Genomic DNA, 17,782 nt, shown 5'->3' on the forward strand with positions numbered 1-17,782 from the left:
GTATTGCTCTTGCAAGAGCATAAACTGGATGCTAGTAAGTGTGGGAGATCAAGCAAGAGCATAAACTGGATGCTAGTCAGTGTGGGAGATCAGGCAAGCTTCTCTCCAGACACACCTTTTGGTCACCGGCTGTTGGTACCAAGGGTGGTGTTTGTATCTCTGTTTCAGCTTTGATCTTGCCTTGCATCATTGGACATGGTGTCATTTTGCCTGCGAGAGCGTAGTGGATCCTTCTTATGCAAGGTACTACATGCATTGGTATTTTCAACCTCTATGCTCCTAACCATAGAGGTGAGAGGATTGCCTTTTGGAAATCTCTCACTACATTGATGCCTCTTGCCGACCATTGGATTATTGGCGGGGATTTTAACATGGTTGAGATGCCAACGGATAAAAGAGGTGGACATGAGGGCTTGGTGCATCCTCTTGAAAGAGCGTCTTGGGAGAGGTTTATACTCTCCATTCATGGTAGAGATTGTTGGCATGAGGATGACATTTTGAGGAGTCCATCCACTCTTCTTTATTCATGGTCTACCACGAGAAGAGATGTAGGTTAGACAGATTTTATGTGGATGATTGGGTGCTTGACAAAGGTGGACATACTTTGATTGCTATAGGCACCTCCAAATCGGATCATTGCCCAGTGGTTTTATGTATTAGAGATCCGAATTGCCATGGATCAGCACCCCACATACGCATCCCTGATCATTTGTTTTCAGATGCAGAGCTATCGCGTCGTATGCTTGATATTTGGAGATCTCATGACTTCTTTACAGGCCTCTCAAAGCCGAGCCTCTGCTCTCTGTGATATTAGTGACTTTTATCACACATGTGCCCTATCTAAGAGGCAAGAGACCTTGGACTTAGAAAGGGCTATTAGACGTAGATTGGCTGCCTTGCAGAAAGAGCACGAGAAACATCCTCATGCTCAATGGGTTGCAGATTCTTTATGTACTGTTAGAGCAGAAGTTCATCACTCTCTTGAGCAGCGCGCGGAGTACCGTTTCCATGCCCACGAATCCTTTTGGACACAGATGGGTGGCAGATGTAACAAACATTTCTTTGCTTCTCGCGGCCCATCTCAAGCCAGAGATAGTGTCAGGCAGTTGCAGGATTCACATGGCACTCTTCACTCAGATCCTCTTATGGTTAGATAGATTGCCACCGATTTCTATTGCCAACTCCTTAGTGCTGAGCCGCATTCTGATTTGAGACACAAGGCACAGAGGAAGGTTTGGAATGCATTGCCACATTTGATCACTGAGGAGATGTATCCCGCTCTGGATGCCCCTTTTTCTATGCAGGAGTTTAGTCATGCTCTTCATGCCTTACCTCATGGTAAGTGTCCAGGCGAGGATGGCCTCTCCCTTGTTTTTTTCATTACTTTTTGGGATGAGATTGGGGCTGAGATCACATCGGCTTTGCAGGAGATGTGGGACACAGGTTCTATGCCTTCTTCTCTCAGGTTCTATGCCTTCTTCTCTCACTGAGGGGCTTATTTATCTTATTCCTAAGAGCAGGGATAAGATATTGATTGGCCAGTGGAGACCTATCACCTTACTTGGGACTGCCTATAAGATTCTTGCTAAGGCAGTGAGCATCAGGTTGCAGCCAATTTTGCAAGATGTTATTCATGATACCCAGAATGGATTCTTACACGGCAGGAGCATCTTTGATAACATTTTCTCGTTTTGGGAGGCCGTCAAATGGGCTAAAGCGAGCAATCAGCCCTTAGCCATTCTGCTCTTGGATTTTTAGAAGGCCTATGATAGAGTGGATTGGGACTTCCTTGAGGGTACTCTTAGTCATATGGGCTTCTCTCAGAGATGGATCAAGGGAGTTTCATGCATGTATCGTGATGCCCACAGTAGAGTTCTTGCTTGCGGTGATAGAAGTGCCTAGAACATGCACCCCTGGATGGGACACCTTTTGGGCACAATTTGGAGGCCAAGTATGACTTTTTGGACATTATTGTGTAGGTCAAAAAGGAAAAACTGACCTGAACACGACTTTCCATCGTATCCCTATATAAAGGAGGTCAAAGAACATGAAAAGGCACAAATCAAATAGATTTCTTAGGCATCTCACAAAGGAAATTAATCCACCGTGGTCACACAAGTGTTGGCAAGACACCCCTCCCCCCCCTCTTTCTCTCCCTGCATAGAGGCAGCCCAAGGCAGCTCTAGGCAAGAAGGCAAGCATCTGGAGAGCACAACCAAGCTACGGAATCAGCAAGCTTTTGTATGCACGTAGATTAGCATGCACAAATTGGATCTAGGTCAAGATCCATGATCATTGTACATATTCATGTTTGGAATATACAGTAGATTAGGTCTACCTAGTCTTCTTTGTGTTTGCTAAACATAGGATTAGCATTAATGTCTTTTGCTTAGAGTTAATCATAGACACGCTTCCGCAATGCATGTCACAATGTAGGGCCGACGGACTATGCAGGCCTATTTTCTTTTGGTACTTGTTGTTTCCATGTTTACAATCTTTGGTTTACACATGGAACTTTTGTAACACGTAGATGTTAATAAAACTTTTTTCCCTTCTTTCTTTCTCCATCCATGAGGACAACAACAAATGATGAGTCAGATTATTTTTGCCTACTCCACTGTATACACAGGGCATACATAGTATGTTGGCCCTGTTTTTCTTTTGCAGCTAGTTTTTCTTTTCCATGTTGTCTCTAGTTTACTCATGGATCGTATGTAGCATCTTTTTGGTCTCGTAGATCCTTTCGATCTTTTGTAGACATTGATACAATCTCTCTCTCTCTCTCTCTCTCACACACACACACACACACAAATTATAAATTCTCATATATGCAAGGATTAATTAGAAGCAACTGTTTACTTAACACTGAAATGACCATTTCAAAGGATATATACTGGAAAAATGATGATCTAGGAAAAGATGTAAAAGTACCTCATTCCCAAAACTCTCCTCTTCAAGAAATCCCAAAATCTGTGTCTTGTCTAACCTCAACTCACCCTCAAACTTGTCATTTAAGCTTGTCTCTGAAGATTGATCCGCGACAATTTCTAGCTTTAACTTGATCTCATTCTTGACATCATCTGCCTCATCTACTCTCACAGTGAGAGGCAACCCAACCCCACAACTGTCAGAAACCCTTGAATCCTCTTCATTCAATGAATACACTATTTCTTGACGGTCAAAGATTGAGTTTGTAGTGACAATCTGGTTCAAGGCTGATAACCTCTGCAAAGTTCCTGTGAGAAAGGAGTGACAGAAGAATGCACTGAATCCGTTCCCACTGGGCCACATACCTTCTTTGGGCTCAAATCAACAGGTAACCCAGTCTCACGACTGCCTGAACCGACAATTACGGATGCATCTTCATAACTTTTAAAGAATCTTGAACTCGTGAAAGTACTCTCAAGTTTAGACCTCAAAGAAAATTGTACATGATGCTCAACTTCAAAAGCTTCTGTAGAATCATCCTCAACATACATGCTTGGTCCAGCAACTTCTGTTTTATCAGCAATCATTGCAGTCCCACAAAAGTCAGCTGTAGAAAATGTAGATTCCTCTACTACTAAAACCCTTTCTGTGTCTTAATGTGCTCAAAGGGATGCTGACTCTGAAGAATAAAATATACTCTGTTCTCCTGGCTTGGAAGCATTAGCACAACCATGATCCATTTCAACTTAAGAACCATACTACGTGCCGATTTGTGGTTCAGTATCAGTTGCTTGTCAAAATTATGGGGAGTATGCACAACGGAAGCAATAGTTGATGGCAAGATAGAGCAACATATATGAGAGAGAGAGAGAGAGAGAGAGAGAGAGAGAGAGAGAGAGAGAGAACACAAGATGTATAGAAAGCTTCTATATTACCTTCTATTTCAGCCACTCCAAAATTGGCTTAACCTTCACCTTATGAATGTCTTGATTATGTTACAAAAAGTGAAGCATCCTGCCCTTTATATAGTTTTTCACCATGGGCTAGGGTTGGGCCAACCCTAGATCCCTTTTCCACCCACATGCCCACTTTATTTGGGATGTGTTCACACCCACATGACCTCTTTCTCTCACCCTTTATCACTTGTATATCATATATTTCAACACCCCCTCTCAATGCCACCATGGGACAATGCCAAACATGGAGCAAGATGAGCATTGGACATATAAGAACAAAATGACTCCCTCTCAACCATAGGATAGATGACAAGGTAGGTAGCCTTTATAGATTAGGCTTTTATAAAAGTGATGAGTTATAAAGAAATGTGGTTCACTCCCAATTCTAGTAAACATGCTTCACTCCTGACCTAAAAGAGTTGTTTATCATGTGAGGAACTTCCATAGTTCTCCTCAACCTTAGTAATATCTTTGGTACCTTCTCTTCCATAGTGGCTTCGTACACCACCCTTGTTGCCCCGTCGCTTTGATGAAACCGTCTTTCGTGGTAGACACGCTTCATACGTACATGTCTCCTTCCAATCATGCTAGCTTCCTTAGTCCAGTTGCCACGTAGACTAACACAAGGCTGCCGCCCATGTTTCAATAGCTTATGCATATGCTTATCAATATGCTTCTTGCTTCCACCTTCCACTTCATCATGATGCATAAATACAAACACTAATGTGGACATTGATTTAGGAGAGGTCTTACCACTTGTTTATCAACACAAGGGCAATGTCTAACTCTATTACAATATAGTAGATGGCTTCTATGCATATGAGTTCATCAAAAAAAATTAGGATCGGATTTCATGCTTGATGCGTCGAATTTGCTTGGTTTCAAAAATTGTGCATGCCTTGCACTTCCCAAGCGAGAGCGGCACAAAAAATTTCTTCCTCTGCTTGTCTCGAGCTTGAAAGAAATGAGGGGAAGAAACCTTTGAGTGCTTAGTTGAAAACCGGTTGAGAAAACGTTAGAGAAAAAGATTTAGAGAAAACCTCATAGAAAGGTTAAAAAAAGGAAAGGGTTTTTTTCTTTAAAAGAAAAAAGACCTTAAAAAAAACAAAGGTTTGTAACCTTTGAAAAATAGCCCTTTTTTTTTCTTTCTTGAAAACGTGCCTGTGCGTTTTTCTACGCTCGATGATGCGGCTGCTCCTCGACGACTACAGATGCCAGCCTTGCTTTGCCACAAAATTGCCGGTCAGTTGCTTACGCAACATAAGAACAGAGCAAGCACATTGTGTACAGGATACAAGACGCCGGTTGCTGTAGAGGCACTATTCAATCCCAACGGACATTGCAAGAAGGCGGCAGCTATAGTTGAGCAGCTTTGCGGAGACTGCCTTACCATACGATTACTACGTACCAAGGTGTTGCTTATGCAAGATATACTACCATTCACAAGGGGTAAGCGCGATGAACGGATCGTTAACGCTGACGAAAAACACAAACGGACGACGAACGACAGTCAAAAAAAACGGACGGACGGCGACAATAAAATTGCTGGGCTGCGGTTTTTTTTTTTGATGACTTGCTTCCTCCTCCTTTTGTTGTGGAGCTAAGGAGACACAGCTTAGAAGCTCACTCCCCTACCTATTCTTCACTGCTCCCTATCTCTTCTTCACCACTCCAATGCTTCAAAGAGAATCATCGACGAAAAACATAGACGGAAAAAAACGCATGGATGGAACTTACAACGTTTTTTCTTTTTCCTCTTCCTCTTCTTCTTCTCCTTCTTGCCAATGATGGTTGTCTTCTTCTTCTTCCAAGATTCAAGAACTTGTTGAGGATGACAGAATCTCCTCTTTGATGATGCTCTTTTGTTGCCTTCCTTCTTGACTCTTTTTTGCTTCTCACCTTCTTCTACCACCGTCCTTCTTAATGAGGATGTGAATGGCTTATGATAGTGAGAGAGAGAGAGAGAGAGAGAGAGAGAGAGAGAGAAAAGGGGATTGAAGGGAAACTTAGCCTTTACAAGGCTCTGATACCATGTCAAAATTATGGGAAGTATGCACAACGGAAGCAATAGTTGATGGCAAGATAGAGCAACATATATGAGAGAGAGAGAGAACACAAGATGTATAGAAAGCTTCTATATTACCTTCTATTTCAGTCACTCCAAAGTTGGCTTGACCTTCACCTTAAGAATGTCTTGGTTGTGTTACAAAAAGTGAAGCCTCCTGCCCTTTATATAGGGTTCACCAAGGGCTAGGGTTGGGCCAACCTTAGATCTCTTTTCCACCCACATGTCCACTTTTATTTAGGGTGTGTTCACACCTACATGACCTCTTTCTCTCACCCTTTATCACTTGTACATCATATATTTCAACATTGCTCTCAGTATTCTCAAATCAACAAACATTACATCCCCATAAACATCAGATCTGTCATCTGCATCCTGGAGATTGGGACTCGCAGTATGTTCCGTAATAACTTTCACCTTAGAACCCTTTGAAGAACCATGTTCTATATCAATCTCTGGCTTACCGTGCTCTAAATCTATTTCTGGCTTGAAAGCCTTTCCTTTGCCCTGCTTTTTTTGCCGACATTGTTCTAGCTGCAGAAAATCCATTTCTGTCAAGGGTAATCCTTTCCCTAAAACCAACAAAGGGATCACAAGCAGATAATGATCTATATTCTCCTGGTGAAACTAGCCACTAAAACAGGTATATCTTCAGCAAGATCCTCTATGCAATGGACCATGTAATGTATAAGCAAAGAGATTAAACAAACATGAGTATAGATTAATCAACAGATTAGGAAGGACAGGACAAACCATCTTTTTGACGGCTGCTAGCATCCCATCTTTATTTTTTTGCTTATCCATGGTGTTGATGCTGTAACACCCTTCATCAACTGTTGAAGGAACGAACCGGCGATCAATAATCTTGAACTGATCAGCACGCAGTCCTACTGGATCTGAAAAACGTGCGAAGTTCCTGTTTTGCGACAGTCAGTCAACCCTAAACCGTGTCCGACCTGGCAACATATCAAGGGGCCGACACCGACGATCAAAAACTGCGAGTCACGCACAGCACTCAAACCTGCGGATCCCAATGGTACGGAGTGGATACCAAGCCCTAATCCTCGGCACAATATTGATATCGGACCCCAATCATCAAGAAAGTGTTGGTATCAAACCCTAATCATCATCCAGCGTTGATAACAAACCTTAATCCTTATGCAGCGCTGCACAGTACTGATCTCAAAACTGAATCTCAGCAAAGTGATATAAAACCCTTGTTTAGCATTCCAAGGTTAATCCTCCGCAGCAAAGAGTGTGTCGCTGGCATTTGCTTCGCACATGATTATAAGGCTTCTAGCCTCGTACAGTTTACTGAAGCAACTACAGCCGAGGTTGGTGTACCACGTACCGAACAAGTTAGAAAATTACTCATAATTTTCAACAAAAATAAACATTTGTAGGAAAATAGTTCAATGGTTTAAATTTCATTATCATGTTCAGCTATCTTTGTGTATACTCTCTGAAAAAAAATCAACTCTCTAAATTTAGAAAGAAAAATAAAACCACATATATTTTTATTTATGATGACGATTCAAATTTGGGAAAAAAAAATAACTTATGGCACTAACTTCATTCTCTAAAAGCATAGCCATAGTGATTGTAAAAAGCAATACAATCTTCGAGGTTGCCATCCACCATAGCATAAAAGCACCCAATTGTAACATCATCACTTCAAACAAAGCAGTGCCCTCCAACGTAACCCTAAGACCCAGAACCAATCCACTTTGAAGGACGTCAATGAAACAAAACCTATCAACCCAAGGTGACCCATCATCACACACGAAGAAGCCAAGCAACAAGCAAACATAATCAAAAGCGACCACCCAAAACAGAAGAAGCGAAGCAGATCGCCATCCAGCGCCACAACCTATAGAGATTCAAAAAGTCATCCTATATCGAGCGTTGATTTACAAAGAAGGGAAAAAATATAGAAGGTTTAATTAACAACGCTAAGCGATAAGTTGCAACTTGTCAATGAACACTAAGATGTGATTAAGTGCCCACCACCACCACCGAGTGTAGTACTGCTTGCTATGCTGCTTGATCGATCCTTGGCCACGTCCTGATTAGCATTGGCACTGGCGTTGGCATTGGCTCTGCATGCATATGAGAGAGAGAGAGATATATGTCACTTCTATTCTATTGCACAATGTTTCATTTAAAAAAAACCTTAATATCAAAGGTTTAGGCATTAGGGGTACAAATAGGATTAATTAATTGATTTTCATTTTTTTCTCCTTGTGGCTACCAAAATGCTTTTTTCGGTTTCATTAATTAAATACCCAGCGAACTTGAAGGTGCCGCTAATGTTTTCAAGCCTTTTTTCCTGAACGTATGGTGTGTTTTCAAGGTTTTGAGATTTTTACAATTATATCCAAACTAATTATATGCTTTTAACGAGTATTACGTGGCATTTTCTCATGATGTCTGCATGCAATCGCATCCTCTCTCTCTCTCTCTTTCTGCATTGCATCTCTCTCTCTCTCTCTCTCTCTCTCTCTCTCTCTCTCTCTCTCGGAGATACCCTCCATTTGAGTCTATGTTTGGCTTTCTTCCACCCCGTTTCCCAAACATATGGTGTGTTTCCAAGGTTTTGAGGGGTGCTCTTTTATTATATCCAAACTAATTATGTGCTTTTAATGGGTATTACATGGCATTTTTTCATGATTGCATGCAATCACATCCTCTCTCTCTCTCTCTCTCTCTCTCTCTCTCTCTCTCTCTCTCTTTTTGGGTAGAGGAGATGAGAGTCTTACTTACAGTTCGTATAACTGTAAGACAATCAATTTATTGTGCTTTTCAGTTTCATTTAGTTGTTCTCTTTGATGAGACACCAACTTCAGATGTACTCTCAGTTTTGGTCTCATAGGCCATTATGACCTCTTAGAGATGTTAATATATCATTTCATTTCATTTTTACATTTGGCTTTCGGTGCTCTCTCTCTCTCTCTCTCTCTCTCTCTCTCTCTCTCTCTCTCCCTTTGGGTAGAGGAGATGAGAGAGATCTCTCCCTCCATTTCTCTACATTTGGCTTTCTATGATTTTATGTTCTCTCTCTCTCTCTCTCTCTCTCTCTCTCTCTCTCTCTCTCTCTCTCTCCCCTACTTCCATATTTTCTTGCAGGTTCCAATACAATCGAGCTAAGTTGATTAAATTGTTCCTAGTTTGCAAGAGTGGAAGAGTGAGAGTAGGCGAGATGAGCAAGTGTGAAGGGGAAAAGTTTGAAACAAATGGTTATTTTTTACACGCCAATTTCATTTCTAGTTTTTTTTATAACCATTGCTTGTTTGATGTGATGTGTGATTTGTTATCTTCCTCGATGAGCGTGCGAAGTGGGTAGTAATTTCTAGCAAGGGGGGTAAATCCCACATATCCTTTCGTCATCATGATGAGGGTGCATCATACAAGGCATCTTGTAAGTGTTACACTTACGCCTATATGTGAACATAGTGTTTACTTGTTCCACCCCACATGCTCAAAATAGAAAAAGTTTTACATCATCACTTTCATGCTCATCTATTTTTAACTGCACTTTTTCATGCATGTTCTTTCTACCATTGCATGGTTTACACTATCAAATTGTTAAAGGGCCCGTGATAAGCCTTTAATTTGAATCCATTGATTGCTTTGGGTAGTGGCATGCCATGTGGTGAAGCTAGGCTGAACGTGCCTTGCCCTATTGTTCCAGTTAATTGATAAGGACATGTTCATCACTTGAGTTTCAATTTTCTTTGATGTGGAACTATGATTGAGTGAACACTAACACCCAGCCACCTTTCTAAAAGAGTGTATTTTGTATTTCTATCCACTAATGCTTTCCTTCTCCACTACATGGCCTTCGCCAATATGGCACTTTTCTACGTTTCCTCCTCTTATGCTAGCATTTGGTCTATGGGTAAATCCACTTTTCTACGTTTCCTCCTCTTATGCTAGCATTTGGTCTAGTCTATGCTACACAAAGTGGTTCGGGTAAATCCACATCTGCATAGTCACTCTCACGATTGGTACAAGGAACTCCATGGGCACAACTACTTCCAACCTATACACCAACTTGAATGTTTACCTTTAATGTTGTTTTGAATGGCCATGCTACCATCATAGCTTTTTATCCCAATCCATCCAATTTTCATTAACAATCCTTTTTAAGTATTTTTAGTTGTACTTGATTGGTGGACTTTGTATATATTGTTAAATTTTTATGTATGACCAAGTGTTTGGCCATGAGGTCGTATATCATGTGCATCATTGAGGAAATATCATCCTTGGTCATTAACCAGCTCTACCAAAAATCCAAACATTATCATGATAAAAACTTGCAGGCTACTATTAAGGTTGAATCGTCTCAAAATGCTTTATCTTCAATCCACTCTAGTGTAGTAATCTGTTGTGACTAGAATGTATTGATTTGCCAATCCATTGTATTGTAGGGTTGACCTTTGCCAATGATATATAACCCCCCACTTTATGATAATTGCATTGTCATATCTTGCATCATGGACCATTGCTTTCACTGTTGCTTCCGCATGACATGGCAAAACACTACATTACATCATTTCTAAAGAAAAATAAGTAATCATTGATAGATAAAAGCAATTTATAGCAAAATAACATCATGATTTTTTTTAATCAAAGCATATATAAAACATAGATGTTAATAATCCAAATCTTCACATGTCTACATAAAGTTCTAAATAAAACAAAGGCTAGTTCAACAAGGTTTTAAAGTCTAAAGTCAATATCTCACTAGTCATCTTAAGGATTATTGGTTGGCTTGACTGCATCTTCCTTAACCCCCATATCCATTGCCACTATGGTAATCCTAGCATGCTTACTAGTGTAAGAATGCACCGACCGCTCCACAATATGACCCACCATATGGGCATCACTGTTAAATGAGAAGAATGCACGACCGGATTCTCGACACATCAATGGAGCCAAAACCACACCCTATCTCCAATGTAAGTCCACCTAGGATATAAAGTAAAGATAGAATACATGCAACCAAAGAGCTACATCTCTCAACACCCCCTCATACTGAAGTTGTATATGATGACCCCATTGTCTTATGCACCTTGGAAACATAATGGGTCCACAAATCCTGTGTTGGAGTTATCTGAAGGTATTTAAACTAAGGTTTACTCTCCAGCATGTAGATAGTGGGTTTCTTGCCCACCCTATGCAGCACGAACACAAGAATAGAACAATGCATCTACTAAAGTAACATCCACAAAGCAACACATTAATGAAACCACCAAATTTTTTAGAGGTAATGTTTTCTTTTACTCCACATAATAATTACTTGCCAACTAGAAATAACTATATATGTATAGATATACTTACATGCATGTGCTTTCCATGTTCTTTAACAAGCCCATAAGGAATTTTATCGAAGAATGATGTGCCTTGCAATCTCCAATCCTTGTACTCAAACGTAACACTCCATCCATGTCATAAAAGATCCTACATGTTGAAAACAACAAGACTAATAAGTATTTTCACCATATTTAAGGAAATAAAAACAACAAGGAGAAAAAGCATAGTAGCTTAATACTAAGAGAGTACCTAACAAGGGACATATCATAACGAGCCATCCACTATCTGCCAAACTAGTAGCTGCCTTGTCGAACATTATCCTCTGACAACACATTCCAAGTGGAAATCCCACCTCTCTCATCCAATTCATACCCCATTGGAAAATCAAGAAGGATAAAATTAGCAGCCCATTTGACCTTCTTCCCCATCCACAAGTAATCTCTAGTAGTATCTCCCCGCCACCACCGATAAAATTAGCAGCCCATTTGACCTTCTTCCCCATCCACAAGTAATCTCTAGTAGTATCTCCCCGCCACCACCGATAAAAAGAATTCATGCAATTTTGTATATTGTTCATTTTTTTTCTTCATTGTGAAATCATTTCCCATAGAGATGTAATCCCCCACCACACAGCCATACATTGGTATAACATCATGGAAGAAGCTAGTATCCGGAGATGGTGGCCCATCCCACACATATTATGTCATCACTTTTGCCACACCGGCCTAGTACCATCTATTTAAAAGAGAGAGAGCCTCCAATCAACATAGTTATAAAAATACTAAGTTTTATGCTCATAAATAGATGTGAATATTCTTTTTACCATCATGTTCCATGGCTTGATTTTTTTCCATAGCTCCATCTCTCTTCTCTAACCTTGGTGAACTGTTAGCATTCTCTTTCATTTTGTCATTGTAAAAAAAAATTAAGACACACAAAAGCAACAACACTCCATGGTTAAGCTCATTATCCAAAAAACACAACACATAACATTGACCATCTCTAAAAAGAACCGTGCACCTTCTTTATTGCCGGTAGGTGTCTTAGCACTATGCAAATTTATTCCCTTAGGTGATTTCCCATCGTTTGCATCACCCACCTTTTTATTAGAAACATATTGCATATAGTTATTGTGCTCCCTTGTTAGCACATGATCGATGGGAAAGTCAATCCACTGAGGACAATTTGATATTTCCCACTGTGAAAGTGTGTGCATGCTAGATGGATACATGCACAACATGGGATTTCCCAACCCTTGCATTACTTTGGCATTTTTGGCAATTTCTTCTCTGTCACCAAATGATGTAAGTACTTGTATTCATATGAAACAACTCAATGATGTAAGTACTTGTATTCATATGAAACAACTCAATGATGTTTAACATTATTAATGATGACATCACATGAACATCTTTTTCAAATTTTTATTACAACCTAAAAACTACAATAATTAGCATGGAAAGGTCAATAGCAATAAAATCACCTGAAAACAACCCTATGGGTGGCAAGGTCTAACTCGGTGAACCTGCCTTGACTATCTCCTTTTTTTCATCCTTTTGACAAAATCTTGTTCTCTTTTCGTTTGTAAATGTGAAAACATATGCTTCCTTCCATCTAGTTTAATATCTTCCATATATATATTTGTAATGTGAAGTCTTCGGGCAAAGGGATGGACGCAAACATAGCCGAACAGTCTACAAAAGTCCTCCAAAACTGACAATGACCGTGTTTCCACATTCTCGAGAAATATCTCCCTTGCAAACTGATCACAATTAAAACATCTTTAGATAACAAGATCGCTTGTAAGCCATGGTTTATAAATGAGAATTAAAAATGGGAAGCAAGTAGATTTATAGACGGAATTTAAGGTCCCCTTTGGGCACAAAATACATATCCTTCAAGACTTTATTTGCATCCAATAACGACAAGAACATTAACTTTTTCTCCATTCTCAACTTAGCATTAGCAAAATGAGCTTGAGGTTCTCCAAGGTGACAATGGAGTCAGGTCCATCATACTCCAAGGCAAAGAGTCTGGATTTCCACACATCACCATGCTTGGGGTCAAGACAGTTCAGGACCTAAAAGAAGATTTAACACCTTAAGGTTCAAGACAAATAAAGGTGTGGAATTTCAATAACCTTGCCCATCCTATCAGAAATCCTCTTCAGAATTGTTTGGCGTTCCTTTTTCTCAGCTTCCTCTCTCTTCTCCACACTAACACTTTGCTTGCAACCACATCCAATGCTTTTTTTAATTCTACATTATATTCAGCTCGAAAAGCCAACCACATACAAAATAAGCAAACAACATTTAAGACACAAAAATAATGTAAGGAAACATGTATGAACAACCTGGAATACGAGCCAAGTACACTTGTGGCAAAGGAAACCATAGCTTTTTAGTCTTCTCTTCAGCTCGAAAAGCCAACCACATACAAAATAAGCAAACAACATTTAAGACACAAAAATAATATAAGGAAACATGTATGAACAACCTGGAATACGAGCCAAACAAGTACACTTGTGACAAAGGAAACCATAGCTTTTTAGTCTTCTCTTCAGTGGATTTCCAAGCCTCTATCTTCAAAACCTCATCTCCTGTTGGCAATGAGTTTAAAAATACTTGAGTGTCACACTCGTAGATTTTATTTGCATTGATAAGGGTGTCCCTAAGGCTTGGTTTGATTATTGCGTGCCCATTCAATCTGCACAAAAACATTACAAGATTGAAAACCCTGCAAGTAAAGCTTTATTATATTCATAAACCAAATACAATCAAGGACACATATGAATTCATTCATTGAAGTCCATCCAAGAGCAATTTTTGATGTCTTTCCAAAAGAGTGGAAAAGGGAGTGTCGCATGGCATGATTATGTGTAAAGTGGGATAAGGCTAGAAGGCCTATATCATTGTATGGTTCATTGGTGGTATGCAATAGAGTTTTGTGTTGAGTGTGTAATCTCTCTCTCTCTCTCTCTCTCTCTCTCTCTCTCTCTACTCATGGAGTTTTTATTATGGTATAACCCACCTTAAACTTATGCTTAATGATTAATCCCATATTAGGATTGTTATCACCTACCACGTTGTCTTTGATGAGATGAGTAGCTGGTATGCACCAATGCGATGTGAAGGCAACAAAAGATGTAGTTGTAACTTAGTGCTGATGCTACACCACATATAGAGCAACAATCACATGTGCTTAGTAGACCTGGAGAGTCCTCTAGCACTGGATTTAATGTTAGTCCATGGTCATGTAGGTTGACAATGTAGGTACACATGTATTACGCAAAGGGAAGGAAAAGGTAGATCAATCTTTTGTGCCAGCAGGTCACTCATATGTGGATGGTGATTCTAGCAATTCTGAGAAGAGCCTTGATGAGGAGCTTGCATTTCATCTATGGTTACTCCTGGTATAAGGAGAACCAATGATGCTTTGAGGACACCTGCTGATCCAGGTGTATGTAGGTCTATGAGGGTCAGGTACCCTGTTGAAAAGTTCATATATGATGGATATACAGACCATCATTATGCTTACATGGTTAAAGCAATATAGAAGTTGGAGCCCACTTGTTTTAAGTAAGCGCTTGGAAATAAGAAATGGGAAGATGCCATGAATGAGGAGATGGTAGTATTGGATGCAAATACAACATGGGAGTTAGTGCCTTTTCTTAAGGACAAGAGGGTAATTGGATATAAGTGGGTGTATAAATTTAAGCATAACGCTGATGGTTCTATGAGTAGGCATTAACTATGAGGAGACATTCAACCCGGTTGTAAGGATGGCAAACATGAGAGCTTTCATTGCTATGGTTGCAGTAAAGGGTTGGTCTTTACATTAGATGGATGTAAATAATGTCTTCTTTCATGATGATGATTTGCAAGAAGAAGTATACATGATGCAGCCACCAAGTTATGAGAGTGATGCACACCCAAATTTTGTGTATAGGTTACACAAAGCCTTGTATGGCTTGAAGCAGGCATCCAGAGCATGGTCAAACAAGATTTCAGAGTATCTTGTTAGGTACCATTGGATTTCAGATATCCAATGCAATTTTTTCACTTTATGTGAAAAAGATAGATAGAGGGATCATACATTAGTCATCTATGTGGATGACTTGATTATCACCAGTGATAATCATGCATTAGTCATCTATGTGAATGACTTGATTATCAGTAGTGATAGTGATGCTGACATACATGATGTCAAGAGGCTTTTGAAGTAGAAGTTTGAGATGAAGGATTTGGGTGAGCTACGATATTTCTTGGGCATAGAGGTGGTGAGATCACCTCATGGCATTTTGTTATTGCAGAGGCAATATGGCTTATCCAAGTATGGTATAACAGGCTATAAGCCTATTTCAGTGCCATTGGCGTAGAACACAAAGCTTTTCGTTAGATATATGTGAGCTTTTGTAGGACTCCCACTACATACGAGCACATAGTGGGTAGCTTGATCTACATGACCATTACTAGGCCAGACTTGAGCTATGATGTTGGACTTGTGAGTCAGTTTATGCAAGCCCCTAGGAAGCTACACTTAAATGGAGCTAGACGGATTCTCAGGTGCATAAAGTCCGCAGGATTATGGACTTTTCTATGAGGCTGGTATAGAGATACAACTACTGGGTACAAAATACTGATTGGGCTAGTAGTGTTGCAAACATGAGATCTACAAGTGATTTCATGTTCTCATTTGGGAGTGCTGCTGTGAGTTAGAGTAGTAAGAAGCATCCAATTATTGCCTCAGAGGAGGTAGAGTACAGGGGTGTTTTTGCTATTTCATCTGGTGAGGTAGCTTGGTTTCAGAAGCTACTTGGTGATTGGGTGAGCTCATGGATAAGGCAGCTGTCATTTATTGTGACAACATGAGTAGCATACAATTGACTAGTAACCCAGTATACCATACTAGAACGAAGTACATTGAGGTGCACTATCGCTTTGTCGGAGAGAAGATTCTAGCAGTAGTAGGTGATTTAGATCTGATATATGTCAACATAGAGGATCAGGTGGCTGACATCTTTACAAAGGCATTGGGCACAAAGAAGATCCAAAGGTTTAGAAGCTTACTTGGAGTGCAGTGTGTGGAGTTGAGCTCTTGGGGGAGTGTTGAGATATCGAGCTTAACTGGTGCTACGAGATGGACATTGATGATTTGCATGGGTGATAGCTTCCGCACTTATGCCACTAGCATGATTGGTGAGATTATGGTAAATATGCCGACAGTGGATGATAGGCTGTGTGTGACAACCACTTTGGAGTACTAGAGTTATGGCATAGTTATAGCGCCAGCACTTATAAAATCAGGTTCACACTATAGGTGGACCATTGTATGTTGTTATAGAAGAGTACTTTCCCTTTATGTATGTATTCTTATCTTTTAGTTAGAAGAGAAGAAGACAGAAGAAAATTTAGCCATCCATCTCTCTCTTACGTCTTGCACTCTCTTGTGTGTGTGTGTGTGTGATTGTAACAAGGAACTCAAGCTCTCCCTCTCCCTCGCATTCTCTTTACCTTGCATTGTGCAACCTGAGGCATGTTAATGGTACCTGGGAACCTAGATGTACTGATATTGCAAGATTTGCATGATGGTCTGCCGGCACATAGTGGTACTCTATCTTGCAAGGGAAATGAGGCATCAATCCATCGCTCACTGTGATTTCGAGGCAGTCAAGGACCTTAGGCTATGCACTGAGGCTGCTTATGCAAGTTTAAGAAATCCACTCGGGCATGTAGGCCGTAGCTCTCCGTCTGGGATGGCTCATGTCTGGTGTGAGTCGATAACTTTGGAGAGGAAATTGACTAGAAGTTGTGCTCGTCCCTCTTTCACGCAGGATTGTGGTTATGCCTATCGGTGGGTTGACCCTGAATGGGGTGCGTGAGTGGGTTATTAAACTGAGCTCGGTCTTTTCTTGAGTAGACTGACCGGTTTGATGGTTGGAGGCCGTCGGAGCATGGTAGTGAGGCCATGGTTGACTAGCAATAGCCAGGAATGAAATTAACTCAAGGAATAGTGTTTGCTTTGTTTGGTGGGAAAAGGAATCTCTGGGAAGACTTAGGAACCTAACTTGGAGTCACCCATCTCTCGTCGTGTTTACAGGGGGAGGAGCCGTTGAGAATTTAAAATGAACATAAATGCTAAGATTTAAAGTCTTCCCCATACATTTAATAAGAGGAACTTCATGATGATGCTAGGTTGACACACCGCAGGTGGTCGACTAGAAAACAAGAATGCTACCTTGGCTTCGATGTCAGGTTCACCACACGTGAAGCAGGAAATTCAATGTTTTTCTCATGTTTGCATGCCTAGATGGACTAGTCACTTATCTATAAGCTATAAGGGAAAAATATGATTAGTAAAACATTGAGTGGGAATTCGCCCAAGGATGAACCAACTAGAGGATAACAAAGTATGTTTGGCCTAGCTCACGTCTGCATGTGGCCAACACGGTAGAGAGAGAGAGAGAGAGAGAGAGAGAGAGAGAGAGAGAGAGAGAGAGAGAGAGAGAGAGAGCAAG

At 40.4% G+C, this 17,782-nt stretch overlaps 1 protein-coding gene across 1 annotated transcript in view; it reads right to left on the reverse strand.

Moving 5' to 3' along the window:
- Positions 1-6,896, reverse strand: part of LOC147623712 (uncharacterized) — a 62,668-nt gene extending 55,772 nt beyond the window's left edge. Inside the window, exon 1 of the mRNA XM_086820319.1 lies at positions 6,703-6,896. Within this exon, the coding sequence (XP_086676445.1) occupies positions 6,703-6,753 (51 nt within the window). The 5' untranslated portion in view covers positions 6,754-6,896. The remainder of the gene's footprint in view (positions 1-6,702) is intronic.
- Between the last annotated feature and the right edge of the window lie 10,886 nt (positions 6,897-17,782).

This window comes from Cibotium barometz, chromosome 26, assembly GCF_041138505.1.
Source record: "Cibotium barometz isolate CiBa-2024 chromosome 26, ASM4113850v1, whole genome shotgun sequence".
In the NCBI taxonomy this organism is placed as follows: Eukaryota; Viridiplantae; Streptophyta; class Polypodiopsida; order Cyatheales; family Cibotiaceae; genus Cibotium; species Cibotium barometz.